This window comes from Alosa pseudoharengus, unplaced genomic scaffold, assembly GCF_046254945.1.
Source record: "Alosa pseudoharengus isolate Yale_2024_CS ecotype anadromous, Long Island Sound unplaced genomic scaffold, YU_APseudo_1.1 YU_APseudo_1.1_scf_2, whole genome shotgun sequence".
NCBI lineage: Eukaryota > Metazoa > Chordata > Actinopteri > Clupeiformes > Clupeidae > Alosa > Alosa pseudoharengus.
The window spans coordinates 37,855,661-37,877,642 of NW_027468663.1; the positions used below are offsets into that span (position 1 = coordinate 37,855,661).

The 21,982-nt window shown below is 41.5% G+C and overlaps 2 protein-coding genes across 2 annotated transcripts; both read left to right on the plus strand.

Annotated features, from left to right (window-relative positions):
• Positions 1-844: 844 nt before the first annotated feature.
• On the plus strand, positions 845-7,777 carry tmx3a (thioredoxin related transmembrane protein 3a). The gene is made up of 16 exons (XM_076294908.1): positions 845-984; positions 1,168-1,222; positions 1,338-1,377; positions 1,477-1,600; positions 2,293-2,338; positions 2,473-2,553; positions 2,761-2,860; positions 3,111-3,188; positions 3,899-3,965; positions 4,838-4,936; positions 5,101-5,158; positions 5,257-5,310; positions 5,607-5,663; positions 6,688-6,817; positions 7,229-7,297; positions 7,455-7,777. Exons 1-16 carry the CDS (start codon positions 957-959, stop codon positions 7,653-7,655), a joined length of 1,287 nt encoding a protein of 428 aa, XP_076151023.1. The 5' UTR covers positions 845-956; the 3' UTR covers positions 7,656-7,777.
• Positions 7,778-9,498: 1,721 nt separating this feature from the next.
• Positions 9,499-13,841, plus strand: dsela (dermatan sulfate epimerase like a). The gene has a single exon (XM_076294911.1). It carries the CDS (start codon positions 10,000-10,002, stop codon positions 13,633-13,635), a length of 3,636 nt encoding a protein of 1,211 aa, XP_076151026.1. The 5' UTR covers positions 9,499-9,999; the 3' UTR covers positions 13,636-13,841.
• Positions 13,842-21,982: the final 8,141 nt, after the last annotated feature.

Genomic DNA, 21,982 nt, shown 5'->3' on the forward strand with positions numbered 1-21,982 from the left:
CTCCTCCTCAGACGCCACTTGCAGTAGTATCATCGGGAGGGAACGCATGATGATTGACAGCAGTGATAGCCAGACAGATGCAAGTATATGCGGACCTCCATGTCCATCATACCCAATAGTGACGGTGCATGTGAAACTTGATACTGATAGATATGTATGTTGACGAATGAGATTTTTCAAAATACAGCTCTCGGACCAATCGTACTTGAGACTAAATAAGACTTTTGTGGGCTTTTTAGTGAGGTCAAGTGACTCGCTCCAGTAAAATGCAATCAGTACTTAAAGGCCCATTCCGTGATTGTAATTACAGACATTTTTTTTCCGATTGTGTGAATTCCTCCTCACGATCAGCTTTCCGTCGGCGCTCAAGATAACTCTGTTTGTACAAAGCCATGGCTCAATGAGAAACTAACTCAGAGTGGCTCGGACCGAGCCGATCCCAATGAAAACAGCGATTCAGCACGGCAATACATCGCCATCTTCTGGTATATTGGGTAGCCTACACACTAAGCCCTCTGTAAATGTGTTCAGACCATCTATGCGTTGCATGCTGTTGATCATGCATAAACTTTTGTAATCGTTTCTTTAATCGTGCCTGTTGCTTATAATTATGATGTCCAATAGTCCTGTGCTAAAAGGTCTAGATTCGCAGATCACAGACTCGACTGATAGATGTCATAGTAATTCAAATATTATCACCTGCAATTTTTATATTCAAGATATTTAGGCTAGATATTGAATAGAATTTAATTGAGACAATTGAGACTATCCAATCAATCGTTGGTCGACACTCGAGCCTTCAGCTAGTGGCTTAAGCAGATTCCTAAATCCCTGCTCAGGTAGGCCTAAGCGGTACAGTATGTCGACGTCACATTCCTGGGAGTCGTTTGATGGCCTTGTTTCCACATAGCGGTTACGGATATTATCTCATTGTAGGGTAGGCTATTATAGCGACAATGGCAACACTACGGTTCACCTGTGCAGGTAAGCCTGAATAATTTACTGTAAACGTAATGAACTAACTTACGTGTTGAATTGTTAGATTCTGCCTCAGACTTGTCCACATGCTTCGAGCTAAGCACAAGGAACCTTCTATTGGCATATAGGCCTAGACTAGGCCTATATAGCGTAGCCTACTCTAACCTATTTTGATCGATTTATTTACAGTGATTTTCATAGCCATAACATCTGTGTCAGCTTACGTGGACGAGCTTGATGATACGTATGTACAATCAGATTTAAAACTTTCTTTTGGTCTTAACATAAACTAGGCTATAGCCTAAATTAATAAATATGCCTAGCCTATATACACTTTTGTCTGAATTAAATTTCTTCAGGTTTAAGGAGATAAGAACGAAAGAAATGTGGCTGGTGGAGGTAAGGTTGATAGCCTATAGGCATATTCACCAATAACTGCTGTAGTAGCTATAAGTTGGATTGATAAGAGTTTACATTGTAGCTTATCATCCCCTGCAGTTCTACGCTCCTTGGTGTACTTTCTGTAAGACGTTTGCCCCGGTGTGGTATGAAGTAGGGGCTGAACTGAAAAGCATGGGTTCTGAGGTGAACGTGGGCATGATGGACTGCACCAAATACACTAGTAAGTGTTCTGCTTCCGCTTAACCGTGTTTCATGCTGGGTTTAACATGTTTATGGGTGGGTAAGTCAACACCAAGATATCATTGTAAAGCCGTGTAAAGTGGATCTCACTGCAACATAACATGGTGTGGGTTTTGTGTCCTTTCAGTCTAGTGAGGTATACACAACTTTGGCAAACTGGTTTGGCAGCATGTAGCTTTATGCAGGTTGGATTCACAATCATCTAATAGGATTACCCTATCCTATGTTGTAAACCACATGGAGTTCAAGCTGTGCATTTAAATCTAGGTGAAATACTAACCAGATGGTCGGCATAGTTATCCATTGTATATCCCCAGAAAGCACTTTGTGGCTGGTATTTGCTGGAAAGAGAGACAATTCCCACTGTCTTGCCTGTCTATTTAGTATCCCACGGCAACCCAAGCCTTATTTTATTTATTGTGCAAGTGGGATTCATGGTTGAGATTTGTCCTCATCTTTTCCATATTGATGTGTCATTACTTTAAAAACTAAAGATTTCCTTTATTATGAATTATGGATGTTTTATACTTGTTGCTCCACAGTGTACATTTAAATTAATGTTTACTGATTCATTTTACAGAACAGTTTGCTCCATATGCTGCTGTACAGTAGGCTATTGTTTTCCATGAGGTCAACTTTAACTGTAAAATCTCTTACAATAAAAATATATAGGTACTTCATCTGAATTTGGAGTCCGTGGATATCCTACAATTAAACTGTGAGTGTTTACATCAATATGTTATATCGCCCCCATTACATATGAACTGCCTTCAGGCTTTTGTGTATTTTAGGAGTAGATCATTGTTACTGCTCTGAATATAGTCTAATCTTTTCTTAATTCCCCAATGATAGGTTTAAGGGTGAAAAGATCTTCACTTACAATGGCCCCAGGCGGAAGGATGAGATAATTGAATTTGCCATCAGAGTATCAGGGTATGTACTCTCAAATATGCCATCTATGTACAGTAGGCTACCATAATACAATTCACTCTATAAATGAGATATTAAGATACTGTATTGTGCAGGGACTTAATTTTACTATTCACAAGAGAGCAAATTCACAGTGCAATAAATTCATAATATATTAATGAATAATGACCAATTTATGTTTTTTTTTTTTTTTTTTTTTTAAATAACTAGTCCAGTTGTCCGGGCAATTCCAAATCAGCAGATGTTTCAGCATGTCATGAGCCGCAATGATATTCTCTTTGTGTACATCGGAGGAGCATCACTTCTGAAGGTGCAAAGGAAACACAACTCAAATTATTATTTTGCAGATATTTTATGTTTTTAACACTATATAATCTATTTGTTCTTGCCATGTTGTGGTTATTATTGGGAGGGTGGGGAATTTGTTTTGTACCTCATGGGAAGAGAGAAGGTGCAGTGTAATGCCCTGAACAGACGATGGAGCGCAGGAGAGCTCTTACTTGATAGGCCTACATCTGAAGGTGTTAACAGTTACCTAAATGGAATTCTCATTTCTACAGGAAAAGTATGTGAAAATGGCCTCCCAGCTCATTGTGTACCTATCCTTTTACTCAGCCTTAGAGACTGTTTTACCTAAGGTGAGTCTAGCATCATCACACGTTCATTGTACATGTACATACATACTTACTGTACGTACATACAGGGATGGGCAGTATTTATATTTCAAATACATATTTCAAATACAAAATAGGATTAGTGTAGTGATGAAGGAATAAATTAAATAGACAGATATGGAAGGTTTACAAAGTGATTTCATGCTCCCTTTAAAGAGTATTTTAGTTTTTTCAAAATACAAAAATACAGTATTTTATTTCTATACATGACGTGGCTACTGTATTTTGTAGTTTATTTTGATACACTTAAAATTAGAGTATTGGATATTTTATTTGAAAATACATTTTGATGTATTTTTGTCCATCCCTGAGTACATACACAACACTCTACTTACCTCTTTCGGTCTGTCTCTGTCCTTCAAGTATACATGTGTACGTACACATATTGGGTCTTAATTTCAATGATGGGCCGTTTTCAGTCTAGCTCAAGCTAATTTAATAACTAGGTAAAATCAGTTTGCTAATTTAACACAATTGGCAAGAGCTAAAAACGGCTAAAGTCGACTAAATGCTCCTACATGCCCCACGATGACTACAATTCATGCATGTGAACTTTGATAGTGAGTGTTGATAGACTTGTTTAAATTAGGGCCCGAAGTCTTCATATTCATTAAATCTGCCCCCTTTCTTTGGCATTTGCTATTTGCTCATGACGTTTTTTTTGCTTACATCAGGCCGTGACACTTCCAGAAGTTCCATCAGTTGTTGTATTCAAAGATGGAACATTCTTCACGTATGATGGTAAGTCTGTCTTATTTTGCATATGTAGACTGTTATGTAGTTGATATTTCACCATTCACATCAGACAAATGAGAAATTCCCCAGTGGCCCCAGATACAACAGTTGGAGGAAAACAGGATGCCCCCCCAGGAAATGGACACAGACTATATCCAATAGGCCGGCTGGAGAAGCCAGTCTAAACAGAACCCCTCTGGTTGTTGCTAGACTGTGGCCCAATTTTCTGGATGGTGCTCTTCAAAGACCGAATGACTCATTAAGGGGTGTGCCTTTCTTCTCTAGCCAAGATACTGTATGTCTTATGGCGTAATAATAATAAAACAGAGAGGCAGTGCTTAAACAAAAGGGCAAAGTGGCCTTTGGTGGTTCTCCAAGTAAACAAACAGTAGCTATGTTTATCGGGATATACCAAAACCAATATGTGAAGCTCATGAATAATTAATCCTTATATGGCACTGGAAACTCAGAGACACTTAAAATATATCCACAAATATTCTCTTTGAACCCTTGGAAAGCATTTGATATTTGGACACTTTGGGGCTTGTTTATATTGTAGCTGTATGTATCCCTCAGATATACTGTATGAATAAAATGTATGACTTCAGTGCAGGACATGTTGAATATTGATGTTTAGACTGCTCACATTTTACAGAGAGATAAACCTACACAGCCACTGCAAATTATTAAGGGTCTGTCTTTTTGTGTAGTCCATAAATATCATGTTAAGATATTTAAGATAATCTTCTGAGTCCTTATATAGGGGCATGAATCATGATATGAGCATGAATTGAATTGAATTGAAGTAACTGAAGTATAATGAAAGAGTGATTTACTCTTTTCCCCTTTACCTCTATTATCTAACGTAATGCCTGCAGAAAAACAGCATGGTGACCTTACCACATGGGTGAACAGGGAGCGTTTTCCTACTTACACCAAGCTTGACTCTTACACACTGTATGCAATGGGAGATTCAGGTAAATTACAACCATTTTATAAAACCGATAACTGTCATGATTAGCCAGATTAAAAAGCAAAAATTTGTGTAATATATGAGTTTCCCCACAAGTTGGTAGATAATGGTGCCACAGTGATTACTGTGTGCCACTGTCATGGTTCTCTTTTGCTTGACTATTAACAGGGAAACTTGTGGTGATAGCTGTTGAAGATGAGAAGAATCCATCTGAGGAAAGCATTCGGTTGGTTAAAAAGGAAGATGTATAAATGTAATTTATGCTTGTTCAATGCTAGATGACACACAATTCTAAAATGTTGGAAAATCTTTCACTTAATTCAGCCTCAAGGCTCTGATTGAGACCGCTGCAACGGAATATAAAGATCATTTCAGCAGGTGAGAGGGGATTTATTTCTCACTTATACATTCTTTACCATTTAAGGTAGGATTGGATTATTACCGTTATGCTGTAATGAGAAATAATAGAAAGATCTCTTGACAGTCGGTATAAAGGAAATTATGTAATATAATAATGTAATAGAAATATAACATGTCGACAGCACTGGCATTTTGACATAAATGCTATCTTTAATACAAATGCTATAAACACAGAATCTGTGCTATTTGTTTAAGACATTTTATATCTGTCTTATATCTCATTCAATGCTAAAAGTGTTTTTCTTCTTTACCAGTAACTACCAGTTTGGTCACATGGAAGAAAACAGCTACCTGAATGGCCTAGTTCTGGAGTGAGCGAGAGTTTAATATTCATATTTCACTATAGATATATATATATTTTGTATGTACTATATAATATAATAATATATCTGAAGGTTGTGACTTCAGACAGACTGTGGTATGTGATACAATGTGGTCCATAACACCACGATTTTGAGGCAAAATACTGTATACCATAAAAACTCGATTTATAGCCGGGGCTTTAATTTGATTCAATCGCCAAACACAACCTGCTTATATTTGGGACAGGTGTCTGTATGGGCCAGGCCTTTAATTCCTTTCACACAAAACTTTTGCTCAGCAAAGATGGGAAATAAAGAACTATCAAATAAATAATGGTACAATGGATCATAAAATCTTTGGTATAAATAATTGCGGAAAGGACACATTTTCAGACTTTATGGTATGGACAAAAGGTAAGGAGTCACCATTGTCTATTGCCTCTCTTTACCATGCTCGTAAATCTGAATGAATTTGACCGTAGCCTACTTTGGTGCTCATGGTTTCCGTTAAATAAACTGTAAAACGATAGAATTGGGCAGAATCTACAGAATCTACACTGACAATGTATAGCATGCCCATATTGACAGAAGTTTAAACATTGAGGAACATTTAGCTAACATAGTGTGCCTTTCATTAGTGGGAAAACTCTGATTTTGGTGTGCGCGATTTAAGCAGATTAGAACTAACTCAAGCGGGCGATCTGCTGCTTTTAGGGGTTTTATACAACCAAAACAGGTCCATAAAAACCAGACCAGGCTTCTAATTGAGACCTGCCTTTATTTGTCCAAACCAGTAGCCACTCCAGGCTGGTAAAAAGGGATCTGTGTCTAATTGAGACTAGGCTTTTAATCACGTTTTTACTATATGTATATATTATTGGAGGAAATAAATGGCCAATACACAAATAACACTATATTCCATGTGAGGACATACCTCTTTATTAGGATTAATATCAATAAATGGGTTCAGTTGCCAGATTGGCTGCTTGTAATGCTGTCAAGATTGACCTGATCTAATATGTCTTCTCCTCAGTGAAGTGAAGGCACCTTGCATCATAGTGCTAAACCTGTCCAATGATGGATACTATATGCCTAAGTTGCCAGTGAAGACCATACAGGATCTGGTTTTATTCTTAAATGGTATCCTGGATGGCAAGGTTAAGGTATGTGAGATCGCACATCATGATTGGTCCTGCCAGCTGCCTGCTGTCCATGTGGTTTAATGCTAACCACACAGCTGTCACAGTGCTGTTACTGCATCATTTTGGGATGAACTCTGCTGATTGGTGTAGGCATCTGTTGAGGAGTGATGAAATGCTGTGCAGCTGGTAGGCTACCTCCACTTCCTGCTGTTGTAAATGAACCTGAAATAAAACCTATACAGACAGTTATACCACGAAGGGGAATGAAATGAGGGAAATAGATAGAAATGTCTTCTTGCATGTATCCAGTGTAGAGACATATCTACTGATATACATGATGAGAGAACTGGTTACCTTGACTCATGCAAATCTGATGTGCAATGTTAACCCTCTGTTGTACATTGAGAATGATGGTGACTTTTCTGTGTTCAGCAACTTGGAGGAAATGGAATTGTGCAACGCATCAAAAGAACCGTGAATGATGCAAAGACAACCGTGAAAGTAAGAGTTTTGAAGCTCTACAACATTTGACTGGAGTTGTGGATAAAAACCCATCTGCATTGCCCTCAGTTTTGGTTTTGACAGTTAGTCTAATGTAGTTCTTGTACTCAAGCTGAAAGAATGACTTTGAATCTCTATTGTTTGTCTTTTAATGCAGACCATGTTTGATGCTGCACCGGGCTCGACGTGTGCGGTTATTATTATTCCTGTAGGAGTCGTTGGCATGATAATATATGCCACATGCACTGTTAAGCGCGTGGACGATGATGAAGACGAGGAGCCGCAGCAGACAGGGAAGAAGGCCATCGCAGACAAAGAAAACAAGAGAAAGAATTCGGCTTCTAAGAAGGAGGATTAGCAAATTGTCACTTGAGAGTAATGTTGGGATGCAATGGCCAAATACAACCATGTGTATTCAACAAATCTACTTAATCTAAACAATTTGGTTGTTTTATGTCAATAAAAACATTGGGGATCTCATTTCTTTGTTTACTTATAAAATGACATAACATTGAAGTTTTGTGAAAGAACACCTTGGTTGGCATTGTTAGTCTCTCAGCAGATGTATTTGTTGAATATACTGTATGCTCCAACAAAATGTAACGAAGATAAATACTTGTATGATGCAAGACATATTTTAAATCAAATATGGGCATATACTTGGACATACATTCACAAACACTATAAAATGACAGATAAAAGTGATCATAGTGAAAACGCTTTTGAAGAGTTTTTATGTCCTTGTCTTTAGCTTGGGTCTGTTTTTAATTACATTGAAATTCTCAATGAATAAGCTATGATTGGCGAGGGAGTAAGATGCAGAGATTGAGATTCTGTAGCCTAAATGAAGTATAGAGATTTGAAATGAATGCCGACTGAACGTCAATCAGAATGGTCCATGTCACCATTGATGGCATGCAAAACACTGGCTCAGATAAACTTTAGATAATTTGCTTTAGATAAACCTAACCCTTGCATACTGCAGTAATGTTGAGACAGATGACTGGCCGGAAGATCTCACTTGGTCTTTTGTGTGGCTTGTGCATTTGACTGTTACTCCACAGAAAGAAAATGTTGTGCAACAATGTGAAATTGCCAGGCCAGTTGGTAATGATTAGGTCTGTGAAGTCTTTTACAGTATTTTATATTTGTGTATGGCAGAGGAGCACAGTCTAATGAAAGACCAAAGTATAGAGCTGAACTGAAAGATTAGATGGCAATTACCCTCACGTGGCACAGAGGAAAAGTTGCCCTTATGCTAGGAAAAACGTCCAGCACTTCTTCAAAATCCACAAGAATAATTGGCTAGACCATAGATATTTTCCCATATATAGTCCTAATGAATGTACTATTGCTTACTCATAGGTGTATTTTTGTGATTGTTTCATAGGTCAGCTTGTATATATATCTTTCAACTATATTATGTAAATCTTATAACTACATTACACACACAAACACATAGACACAGGGGACTATTCTGCATTCTGGTATTTTATTTTTTGATTTTATCTTAACAGATTTTTCCAATATTAAACCTTAGCCTATGATTCATGTCAACTATATGATATCACTCCAGTTCCAGCCTGAAACAACTACTGTGGTCCTATAGAGTAAACCAGAGGGATGGAGGAATGGAACCGATTTTCTATTAAATCTTGTGTGAATTATTTGCAGGGAATATAGGCCTGTACACTACACATTGAAGCCTATGTGTTCTTACTGCGCAGAGCTGTACTTAAATTCCAATCTGGGAAGTATAGGCTATTTGTCAGTGAAATGGAGTTACAAGGCAAACCTAGGCTACAGTAATTCCATCGATAAATGGGCATGACATTGTTAATGTTTTGATCTGAATCCTAAACTACAGTTGACTAGGAAGGCGGGGTTATGATCCATCTTTGGATGGGGCTTGGGTTTAGGCATGAACAGATTGTGGGAAGAGGTTTTCAATATGAGGATCACGCAAATCGAACTTTGTCACTAGTTCTGCTCTGCCCCTGATCGCTGGATGGATGAAAGAAGATGACGCTTCTTTAAACAAACGGACTATGGAACAACCGATATTTTAGAACGACTCTTCGCCAAATAAAATGCACTACAGTAGCCATAGGCTACATATTTCTTGGACCCTGTGGTTGTTGGATTAGTGCGCTATCTATTTAAACTCGACTCGAGCACGACGGACGATTACACTGTTTTGGAATATGAGACTGGGATGCATTTTAGAGGAGGCTTTGACCTGCTGGTCATGACAAGGAGATACGGATTTGAAATGTTGGACTTATGTGGATCCTTGCTGTGACATCCCACAGTTCAAACATACATTGAGCAACAGGCAATGGTATACGTTTTTGTTCACTTGTGGCGCAAAACTTTTTGTTGATGTTTGGAATGTTCACATTTTACTTCTACTGTTTGATACATTAGCCTAATACTGTGTTACTGTGCTGCCCGTGAAACAACGGTGAAAATGACAGGGGATCTCTCAAGAACGAAAACATGACAATCATCAGAGACAGCAAAAAGTACATTTGAAAATGTTTTAGTGCTACCAAGTTGCATTAACACTAACACGCCTCTCATTCCGTTCAGAGTGCTGGAAGACAGTACACAGACACTTCTGATGACAATTTCCCACAGACTCTTGAAAAGGGGAGGGGTATAGACTGGGGTGAAAAAAAAACACATCTGGAATTTGCATCATGGCAGCAGAATGCATTGGGCGGTCTGTAATCCTGCTCTGTCTCTTGGCAGTGGGGCTTGCCTTCTCAGGCATTTTCAATGTCTCTGACAAACAGTCGCTTTTCAATGAGGACATGGAGCGGGTGAAACCTCTGGCAGGCAACACCACCACAGAGCCCTGGAAGCTCATGTCCACTGACCTGCATCCCAGACTCTTCTTTGACCAGGTTGAGCTCAAGTCACTGAAAAAGAAGGTGACAACAACGCACAAACATATTTTCAAAGTGATTCACAATGCTGTCGATGCCATGCTGTCCAGTCCCGCCATGTACCTGCCACCTGAAAACCACCAGGAATTCGGCAGCAGATGGAACGAGGTCTATGGGAACAACTTGCCCCCGCTCGCACTCTACTGTCTGCTCTGTCCAGACGACTCCGCAGCCTCACAGTTCCTAGTGAAATATATGGACAGAATGGCCGAGTACCCAGACTGGATGGTGACCAGCGCACCCACTGATGAGGTACCCATAGCCCACTCTCTCACGGGTTTCGCCACAGCGTACGACTTCATCTACATCTACCTGGACACAAAGAGGCGGGTTCAGTACCTGAAGAAGATCCGTGCTGCTACTCACAATCTGTATGAGCTGTCTAAGCATAGGGGGTGGGGGAAGCAGTTTCTCCAGAACCACCAAACCACCAATATCATGGCTATCCTCACGGGTGCTCTTGTTGTGGGGGAACACAGTGACCCAGAGACTATGATGTGGAAGCAGGTGGTCGTGAACTACATGGAGAAAACCATGTTTCTTTTGAACCATGTGGTAGACGGGTCTTTAGATGAGGGTGTTGCATATGGGAGTTACACTGCAAAATCAATCACACAGTACGTTTTCCTTGCGAGGCGCCACTTTCATATTGACAACACACAAAACCATTGGCTGCGGGCACACTTTTGGTTCTACTATGCCACTCTTCTCCCAGGGTTTCAAAGGACAGTGGGCATTGCGGACTCTAACTACAATTGGTTCTACGGTCCTGAGAGTCAGCTGGTGTTTTTGGACGCTTTTGTCCTCCAGAATGGCATGGGGAACTGGCTCGCTCAGCAGGTCCGGAAACACAGACCCAAGGATGGACCAATGATGCAGTCAGCAGCTCAGAGGTGGGCAACTTTACACACAGAGTTCATTTGGTACGACGGTGAGAATGACCCTCAACCCCCGCCAGGCTTTGGCAAAGCAAACATGCACATCTTCTCAAACTGGGGTGTGGTGACGTACGGGGCCGGGCTGCCCTACAGAGAGGGAAACACATTTGTCTCCTTCAAGTCTGGGAAACTAGGTGGCAGGGCTGTGTATGACATTGTCCATGCTAAGCCTTACTCCTGGGTCGACGGCTGGACTAATTTCAACCCAGGCCATGAGCACCCAGACCAGAACTCCTTCACATTCGCTCCCAATGGCCAGGTGTTTATCTCGGAGGCGCTGTACGGACCCAAGTACAGCCACCTGAACAACGTCCTCGTCTTCTCTCCCTCTCCGACAAGCCAGTGCAATCAGCCGTGGGAGGGGCAGCTGGGCGAGTGTGGGAAGTGGCTCTGCTGGGGAGAGAAGGACGTGGGCAGCACCGCGGGAGAGGTGGTGGCCGCGTCCTCTCACCAAGACACCCTGTTCGTCAGCGGGGAGGCCGTGTCGGCCTACTCCTCCGCCATGAAGCTGAAGAGTGTGTACCGTGCCCTGGTGCTGCTTAACTCTCAAACTCTGCTCGTCCTGGATCACGTGGAGAAACAGAAGGGCTCACCTTTGGATGCCCTCAGTGCCTTCTTTCATAACTTGGACATAGATTTGAAGTACGTGCCTCACAGAGTCTTCGAGAAGTACAATGGTGCGCTGATGGATGTGTGGGATGCACATTATAAAATATTTTGGCTTGACAGTGAAGGTCTGAGTCCTGTTGCCAGGATACAAGAGGCCGAACAAGTTGCTGAGTTCAAGAAGCGGTGGACTCAGTTCATCAATGTGACTTTTCCCATGACAAACTCAGTCACCAGAATAGCATACCTAATGCATGGGCCCTATGTTAAAGTTTCCAGCCTCAGGTTTATTGACAACAGCAAACACGGGGTCAGATTATCTCTCAAACTGAATGATACAGAAACAACAGTGTCAGTTGCAACAAACTATCAAGATATCGGTGCCAGATTTAATTATTTAGGTTTTAGTGGCTTTGCTAAAGTAGAAAACAAGCATCAAATTATATATTTTGGTCTGGGGGTTCAAACTGCAGTCAGTGACAATGAATCAGATTCTTCTTCTCACACTGGATTAGTTGTCACTACAGTTGTGGGATTAATGTTCTTTATAGCTTTAGCATATTTGAGGAGAAGAAGAACACTAAACATACCCTTACACTGGCTCATGCGTTACACTTTAATTCTCATCCTCCTCTTCTGGCTCTTTGAGTTTCTTCTTCTTTCCAATGGCTGTGCACGGTTCATATGCGGAACAAAATCAAACAGGATCTCAGAGGGTCTCAGAGACTCAGACCCTGTTTCTCTCTCCCCTCAGTTCGTGAGCACCCTGCCATCCACCATCATTACATCCCTGCCGGGTTCAGGGTCTGAGATCCTTGAGCAGCTGTTCTCCAACAGCTCTGACTTTGTGTACATCAGTGTCTCCCCTGCCCATCTGGAAGTGCCAAGAACAGAGTTTGCGTTTGACACGCTTGTGGATGCTTGCGAATGGTCCAAAACGGATGCCCAGAGTGGGCAATTCAAAGCAATCCAGGGCTGGTTTCACTCCGTAGCGCTCAATGTCAGGTTACACCTGCAGAACATCCAGCTACCTCGCGGAAATGAGAACCGGCTCAACAAAAAAACCAAAGGGAAGAACGTTGGCAGGCAGCCACTGGCACAGCAAAGAGGCAGAAAGCAAGGCACCACAAGGCATTCAGAGTACACCAGAGAGCTGTGGCGCCAAGCAGCGACATACCGCAATGCCCGGCCCATGTTGAACCTGGCCAGCGGGGGCTGGTCTCTCAAAGTGCCTTTCATTCAGGAGGTGATCGGGCCCTCTTTCCGGGCAATCTATGTAGTACGAGACCCACGTGCGTGGATTTACATGATGTTGTACAGCAGTACGCCAAGCCTCTACAGCCGTAAAAATGTTCAGAAGCACCTTTCTGCACTCTCTCAGCTGGAGGGCAATGGTGGTGGTGGCGGCAGTGCTGGACAGGTGTGCACAAAGTTCAGCGCTGAGTTCCAGGCTGTGACGCGATTGCTCTCACAGCCAGAACCAGAGCCTGTGAAACTCCTGGCCCAGGTGTGGCTGGCACACACCAGCGCGACTGTCCGGATCAACCGTGACTTGCCCGCCGACAATTTCATGCGAGTGAAGTTTGAGGACATAGTGCGTTTCCCAGAGGACACCGCAGGGGAGATACACTCGTTTATCGGGGTGCCTATTTCCCCAGCAGCCTTAAACCAGCTCATATACAGCACCTCCACCAACCTGTACAGTCTGATGTACGAGGGTGACATATCACCGGCCACCATCAACACTTGGAAGGACAACATGAACTACAATGATATAAAAGCCATTGAGGATATGTGTTGGCCTGTTATGCAGAAAATGGGTTATGAGAGATTCACAATTTAGGGTTATCGCAGTTCACAAATTGTTTAATGTTCTCTTTTACAAACTGCCTTACACTGCAATAGGTACTCTGAATTTAATGTCAGACAGCATTAAGGATGTAGGCTATACATCTTTTGCCATGGTTTGCAATGGTGTTTCAGATGCAGCATTTGTTATGTACTTGCACTGTTTGTTTACAACTCCTGCACATGAATAGTGAAGAGCACATTGTGTGGCCAGCCATTTTTGTCCATTTTCTGGACATTTATGACCTTTTTGGCTTTGATATTTTATATTTGTATAAATAATCTCTTTCATGAAGGACTTTTTCAGAGTTTTCATCTTTTAATCAACCAAGTAAAGTATAAATAATGTATGAGTCAGCAAAACATATTTTTTAAAATCTTTCTGAATTTCTGAATTACATTAAATGATCAACACTGAATTTTGTAGAAGATGATGTCTTCTATTTGATCTATTGATCACTCAGTATGAGTGATCAATAAAGTGAATAGTTTAAAGCAGCAGTATTATATGCTAAGTATTACTAGGAACAGACAGACTCCAATGCTGGAGTGCTGCTGAGGCTTCCTGGCAGGGGGAGTGCCTGACTTACACTGAGAAGTCATTCAAAGCAGATTCAATTTGCTTAACAAAATTATTTAAACCAGTTCCTATGAAAATGTGTATAATCTGGAATGATTCTTGGCTCTTATCCTTGATTGAGAAAGCATTTTCTATGAGGGGGCATCGTTGGATACTCATGCTCTAGCCTATTGTTTGATGTCAGTATGTTGTGGTAATACGGGTATGGTTTTATTGCAAGAGAATGACTGACTCAGATGATGTACTGTAGGAAGTTCTGCACAAAGAAAAGGAAGCCCATAAAGAGACGGCCTTCCCAATTGTGGTTGTTGTTGACTTCGAAACTCCTTTGTTTCCGTCTGAGATGAAGTTTGCCCAAATGCAACCACATTATGAGCTTCTGCCAACCTGACATTTTAGTGCTCTTGTGGAATGTCAAAAATCCTAAGAGTGTGAAAGTGGCTTTTGGCAGACATTCATAACACATACAGTGAGTGCAGTGCTTTTGTTTACAATGATTACCTTGAATTGCTCTGTGGAAGCAAACAAGTCATTCTGGGGCAGCCTGATGGCTAAAAAGTAATATTTAAGGATCATTTCAGTACACGACTAAGTAGACATATCATTCTGATAATATCCGTACACAGTGCAAATAGCTACAATTCTTTGTCTAGAAGTTCCAGTCTGATGATGAGGCCTTCAGGAACCCTTTCAACCACCATCTGTGTCTCAAACAATCCATGAAACAGTATTTTCATCAACACAAAACCTTTTTGTCACATGAATAAACATTTGCTAGCAAAACTATGTAAAGCAGAATCTGCGTGGGTCGATTCAATAAAAGGCTTCTTCTGCTGTGTAAAGCCACATAACCTGCATCCTACATTCAAAATGTTTCAATTACAAAAAATGTTCTGCATTGTCTTGTGCAGGTACAAGTGGAACCAGAAGACTCATTTTGTGTAATCACAAAATGAATCTTCAGTTTTAACAATCATATCTCTAAATGTATCCATTTTACATGATAAACAAGGATCACATCATTGATTTAGAACAATAAGGCCTTTATGGCATTTCCACCAAAACAGCAGAGCGTTACTCTGCTGCATTCACTGCAGGAATAAACAAATAGCTTGGTAGGTGATGGACAGGAGACGGACGTTACATATTCATGCAGGACCCTGCCTCTTAATTAAATAAACACAAGAGTAATTAAAGGTAAGGGAGTATAAAATGACGGGGGGAGGAGGGAGGCATGAGAAGGGGATAGTGTTTAGCTCCGTGTTGCTAGATAAACACAAGCGTGGCGAGGAATAATGAGGGTGGCGTGCCATCCTACCAGGCTCAGCGTGGCGTGGCAGTGAACACGCTGGGCATCCGCGCTATTGTGCGGGCCTCCCAGGGTGGGTGACGACATTGATGCACAATGTACACCAGAGGCAGGAGGATGTCTTGTAGCACACGGGAACTTCCATGGCCGTCTCTGGAGAACGGCTTGTGCTCTGTGCGCACAAAACAACAAGGAGATCAATTCATGCCTTGAATCATGACGATGATTCATGATTTCATGAAGAGGCAGAGGCTGATGTGTCTCAAGAATCAAGATTATGATGCCCATTTGTCATGGAGAGCATGAGCCTTGATGGACACTATTGAGCACAGCAGAAATAGTCATTGTAAAAGGCCTACTCATACCATACACAAACACATGCACATGTTCTCAGTCACAGTCAGTTTCAGACTAGATCAAGGTGAAAATGAACAAGATCAAGGTCAAAATGTCTTTGTAAAATAGCCCTACACTCGCAATCCCAGATAAATCACAATCATTTTTTATAAATTTTATAATTCTGTGTTAGTTATTTCTGGACACAATAACAAATGTTGAACATAATTTTATAAACACATTACAGCCACAATATGGCTAACACAATCTATCCCCCAATATAATTCCATAAAGTTATCATGACAATCATTTTATGACAATCATTTTACTTTCAATAATATACCAGCAGGTGGCTCTATAACCTAACAGGAGGATGTTAGTGGTTAGTGCTACTGAGGAATTAGCAGAGCATTTCTTACCTTGTTAAAATTAGCACTGGAAGAGATCAGAGTCTAGTCAATTCAATCAGAAGCAAGAAGCTCACAGTAGATGGGTCATGATTAGAGGATATGACAAAGGTGAAGATATTGGAAAAGCAACAGACTGAGATGCAGTCAACTGGCCAGACTCATCCAACTGCAATTACAACCTGAGCATCACCCCATTGGCTCTTATAATGCTCTTAATGCATGCACCTTTCAGTTTAAGGTGCAGTCAGTGGCAGATCTATTTTTGATGATCATATTGATTTCATGACCTCTGATCAATTAGGCTACGAGCCTGAAGGATTTGCTCTGCTATTCTACTATATTGCTGAATATGACTGGCATGGGCTTAAGATACACTCTGGCAAACTCTGTTTTGTGAAGTACTGTAGGCTTGCAGGATGAATTTCAGAGGCAGGCACTCTGCGAATCAATGAAAACTTCAAATGGCAGAGTCTTCCAGTTTAAGTGTATAGCAGAATGGGTGACGCGCCAACAAATTACGGCCTGATGGGTGCTTGTGGTTCCACTATCAGTATAGTGTTCAATCAAAAAGAAACCCTCACACATACTGCAGATGCAAAGATGCACACGTTTAAGTCATCATAAGGAAAAAAAGAGGTGCATGCTACCCAGAATTGTCTAGATTAAAGTGTATTTATTTCAGGGTTTTGTAGGAGGAAAGAGGGGAGATTTATACAGTCAAAGTCTCTCAGATTTGTAATATAGAATATAAAATCCCGGAAGATGTTTGAAAACTGAATCAAACATAACATCTATTGTACGTACTCCACCACTTAACATTTTTCAAACAGATCTGGCTCATGGTATTCTATTGTATAGGAACTAACTCAGGCTGTGTCTACATGTATGAACTATACTCACACTACTAACCCTTTAGGCTTAACAGCGGATACATTTCCATCCTTATTTAGAATTACATCATCAACAACTACAATTAGTCAACAATCTGTAGGGTAAGATAAGGGTAAGGGATGTAACAATGTTGGTGGTTATTGTTTAGTACAGTAATAATAATATAATAATAAGGTAATTTAAAAGGATGTGGGCTACGACACACTTGTAATATACTGCCCAATTGAAAACATTCCAATGGGATAAAGAGACATTACATGGCAGATTAAACACTCTGAAAAACAATTTGGTCAGTTTGATTGCATCCAGTTATTTTCTGTTCATCTGTGGTACAGGCTCCATTTCATTCATCTGAAGCAATCCATCTGATTCTAAACCAGATACAATCTAAATGCTAATCAATTCTAGCATCCAGACCCTTTTGAGTTGATGACTTTGCACACATCCCTCTGTTTCTCCAAAGTGACTACATTGTTTTGACAGCATGGCAGAATCTCCCCCCCCCCCCCTGCCTGTTGCTAACCAACAGAGAAGCCAGGGATTTGAATGAGCAAATTGTCCAAACAAAGAATTCAGTCTCAAAACGTTTACATCTATTGCATTCGATTGCATCAATTAGTGTTCTATATTTTTCTTCATCCAGTTCTTAAAATGCGATCAAAAATGATATTCAAATAGATGCATACCTAAGAATCGATTAAGTTAACCTTCAATTTGAAATACCACACAAGAAAATGTGCCCCTGAGAACAATGTTGCATTGCTCCACTCTTATAAAGAGTCAATAACCAGGTTTGATCAGTAGGCTTGAATATGGATTGGGGCCTAATTGCTGTTTGAAGAATGTACTTGAATGCAATATGTCTGGATAGACAATAGAGCTCAGTTAGATAAACGTGTGCGATGCCAAATGGGAGGTAATGAACAGCTGTTCTTGACCTTGAAGAGTGACATAAAGGCTCAGTGGCGACAGCAACAGTTAGACAAAGTCACAGTCATGCTGTGGAGTGTGGATGCTTGCAGAGGCTTTCATCTCCATCCATGTGCGTCTCTCTGTCAGACAACATTATATAGGCAGGTGTTTTAGTTTGAGGCTTCACCTGTGCGCCACCCCATTCTTACTGACAATCCACAGGTCTGGTGCCAAATGAGGAGAGATATGTGGCATCCTCCTCCACCCTATGAAGTATCATGTCTTTGGTAGTCTGGATGCTTATGTGTGTGCCCTCAGCCAACCAGGGTAACCAGGGTAACCAGTCTTTCCACATTCCATGGGCGCCTCTGAAAATGGAACACTTGGTCAGCTTGAGGGCTGGACCGCCATCCTAAAATCATCAAACTATAAAAGTGTTGGCAGTGGAATCCACTCATTGCAGTTGTCTCAGTTGTGCCTGTACCTTCCCCACAGCCATCATGCTGGAGTTGTTGCAACGCTGAGGATGAGAGGAGCAGGTGACCATCTCAGCTGCAGGGGTTGATGGGCTTTCCTACTACAGCACAACATCTTAATGTTTATTATGTTAACAGGTTAAAGCATTAACAGTGCCTGCATGGCATACGTGTGTTTCTGGTGTGGCTTGGGCTCTTCATGATCGATGACAAATAAGATGTAATGCGCACACAAGGCATCCTTTGTGTTTCAGGGCTTAATCTTGTTCTGTCAGTGTAACACATAACACTTAGTGTTCTTCATACAACAAGGTTTGAGCTACACAGAGATTTATGAGTTTTTTTTGTGGATTATCCTCAGCTGTGTCACTCTTCCTCTCCCCCCTCTCCCCCCCCCCTTCTCTCTCACTCTCTCTCTTTCTCAGTCTCTCTTTTGGTCTGTTACTCACTTTTACCCCTTTGAAATACATGCTGTGCCCCACTGGTCATGGTGCGGTAGGGCAACTCTGAAGCAGTGCTGGCCATGGTGTGCTGACCACACACACACACACACACACACACACACAAACACACACACACACACACACACACACACACACTCTCTTAAATCAGTGCTGCTGGCCCCTAAGCTGCTCCCATGCTGTTGAATGAGCAGTCTGCAGCACAGTAAATCTTGCGGGTAAACACAGACGATGGAGTGTCAGCTTTGCGTGAGTGAGAGTTGTGGCTCTCCGGCCAGCGCGTCTCCTGTGGCAGCATCAATCACTGCTAGTGATGAGATCCACAGGGGATCGCCTTCCTTAGATGTACTAAAGTACATCAATGTTTCAGGCCATTAATCTGTGGCATTCTCCATGGTGAATATCACCACGACTGGAGATTAATAATATTTGAAACAGTGCCCAGTGGTTTCATTTATTTTATAGGTAATAGAGCCTCTGTTCACTTTTCACCTTTCATACAACAGGAAATGACTTAGCCACACAAATATTAATATCAGTGTATTACCTATTCTTCTGATCTTGCAAGATGGCGGCAACCGTAAGAATAGTCAGTGCATTACCTTATCCTTCTTCAGGTCACCACAATCTTCCTAGCCTAGAGTCCTAGCAAGATGGCAGCAAATAAGTAATGCACTAACAGCCCTTTTTGTATCTTTTCATTACATTTACAAAGGTAAGAAATACTTTGTTTAGTCTGCAGGGACCCTCTCCACAGTAGTGTTGAAGTGTAATGCTGTTCTGAGCCTAGTCAGTGGCTTACAGTAATGATCTACTTTGACATGATGAGCATGCCACAAGGCTCAAATGCAAATGCATATTCGATTAACGTATTTTTGGTCCCCAATGTTTACACTCAAAACTCTCAAAAATAGGCTATGTTTCTGTACTAGGTTGTTCTTAGATGTCATCTCCTCTAAGATACGATGGGGTACTATCCCAAGCCTGGGTGACCAGACATCCTCATCTTCTTGAACCTCTTTTAGGGATTTTCAAAAAATTTCTGTAAACTACAGACAGAGGTTACAGACACTTGAGACAGCGAGACACGTCTCTCTCTTTGGCTGCTGAAGTGGCTAAAGTGGAAGTGGTTAAAAAACTCCAGATCCCCACCATCCAGAACTGCACGGCTAACTGTGAACTCAAGACTAAACGAGATGGACACTGATAACATCCAATGATATGACTGGTGTGGGGCTGGAGGAAGCCAAATACAAGCTGGCTGCCCTTCCTACAGTGCAGGCTAATCACAGTTCCACTATAGCCTCATCTGACTGGTTGATCTTTTTTTCCTTTGCTGATTGATAGGGCTGCAAACTCAGGCTGGCTTTCCTGGAGATGACAGGAGTGTAATACTGTATTTCACCATAAAGTCACCACAAAACATATGAGGGGGGGGGGGGGCTGTTTCACTCATTCTAAAGGAGATGACAGTGCAGCACATTGCTCTATAGCTATTGTTGGACAAAACAGTGGAAGTGTGACTTTTCTTGACCTCATTTGGACCCAAAGGATGCTGATCAAGCTGTTTGAACAGCTACATTGTTTATCGTCATATATCCTCATCTCTCTGCAACTGCAAATTCTTCACTTCATCACTTTATCACTGCACGTTCTCTCTGCCACCTTCTCCTCATCAGCTCAGGATGCTCAGCTCTCCAGTGGGACTCCATCATCCATTCTACAGCCTTCTGATTGGATATAGAGGGAGGTCATTCAGAGAGGTAAGGAAGGCGTCCAAGAGCCGACTACTCTGAAATGCAGTCTTCCCTAAAGGCAGGCAGATGTTCCAGAGCCCCAATGAGATTATCCCAAGCACACATCCATGTCAGTGGGCATGAATACAATTTCATTATCGACGAGAATGAGGCTTTTAAATAATATACTCAATTTTATCCCCAATCTACCACCATTAGTCACGTCTTCAGAAGTCCCCACTGAGAGAGACCCATGCCTGCATGACTGCCTGCCTGCCTGCCTAGTGCAGGAATTTCCTTTGAAATTTAAGAGCCTAATGATACAGGTCAGAATCAGCAATGTATCAATTTAACAAGCCGCTGTCACTGATGCCTGTTTGCACATGCCTGAGCTCAGTCGCCTGGGAGGGTAACCTCTTTATGTGTGGGTCCTAATAAGTGCGGTCCAGACACTGTGCAAATGAAGTCTCCGCGCGCGTGTCTCCGTCTACATGAGGTGCCGTCTGCGTCGGTTTCCATTAAGGCTGGAGGAGGTGGCACTGCTTAGATCCAGACACGACGGGAGGAGCTGCTCAGTGAAATTCTAGAGTCAGTGACATAACAAGATACCTTCATACAGTAAATGCACAATTATACACACCAACCACTTGATTTTTGAATTAAATAACTGAACTAAATCAGTTATTGCTTGTGGAACAATGTATTTGATGCTCTACACTGTAAATACAGTTGACCTAATGAAGATGTACTGTTAGAGATGTTGTAGAGTCTACTGCATCTCTAACAGTACATCTTCATTAGGTCAACTGCATTTATAGTTTACACTAAATGCAGTTGACCTAATGAAGATGACTTAAAAAGAATGCCTTACCTTCAAAATCCACATGGCTATTGACACAGGGCCATACATATATGTAAGCCTATAGTGTGCACTATGCAGTGAGGTAAGACTAGGAAGTGAATTATGACTGCAGAAAGAAACCAAAAAAGAAAAAAAGTCCAGAAAGGCACATGCAATTCAACGTGAAGCTTTAAGCTGTAATTCTACGTACTTATTTCTATCAGGTGGCTTCAGAGCCAACAGCTCCAGGGGCCCAAAGTGGGATGAGAAATATTGTTCATAATGGCTGAAATCAAATGAGGCGTGATATGCCAGTGAGAGAGGCCAGAGGCAACCATTTTCTTTCTCTCTCTTTTTTTTCCGTCGGTCTGGATAGGGTAAAAATTGCAT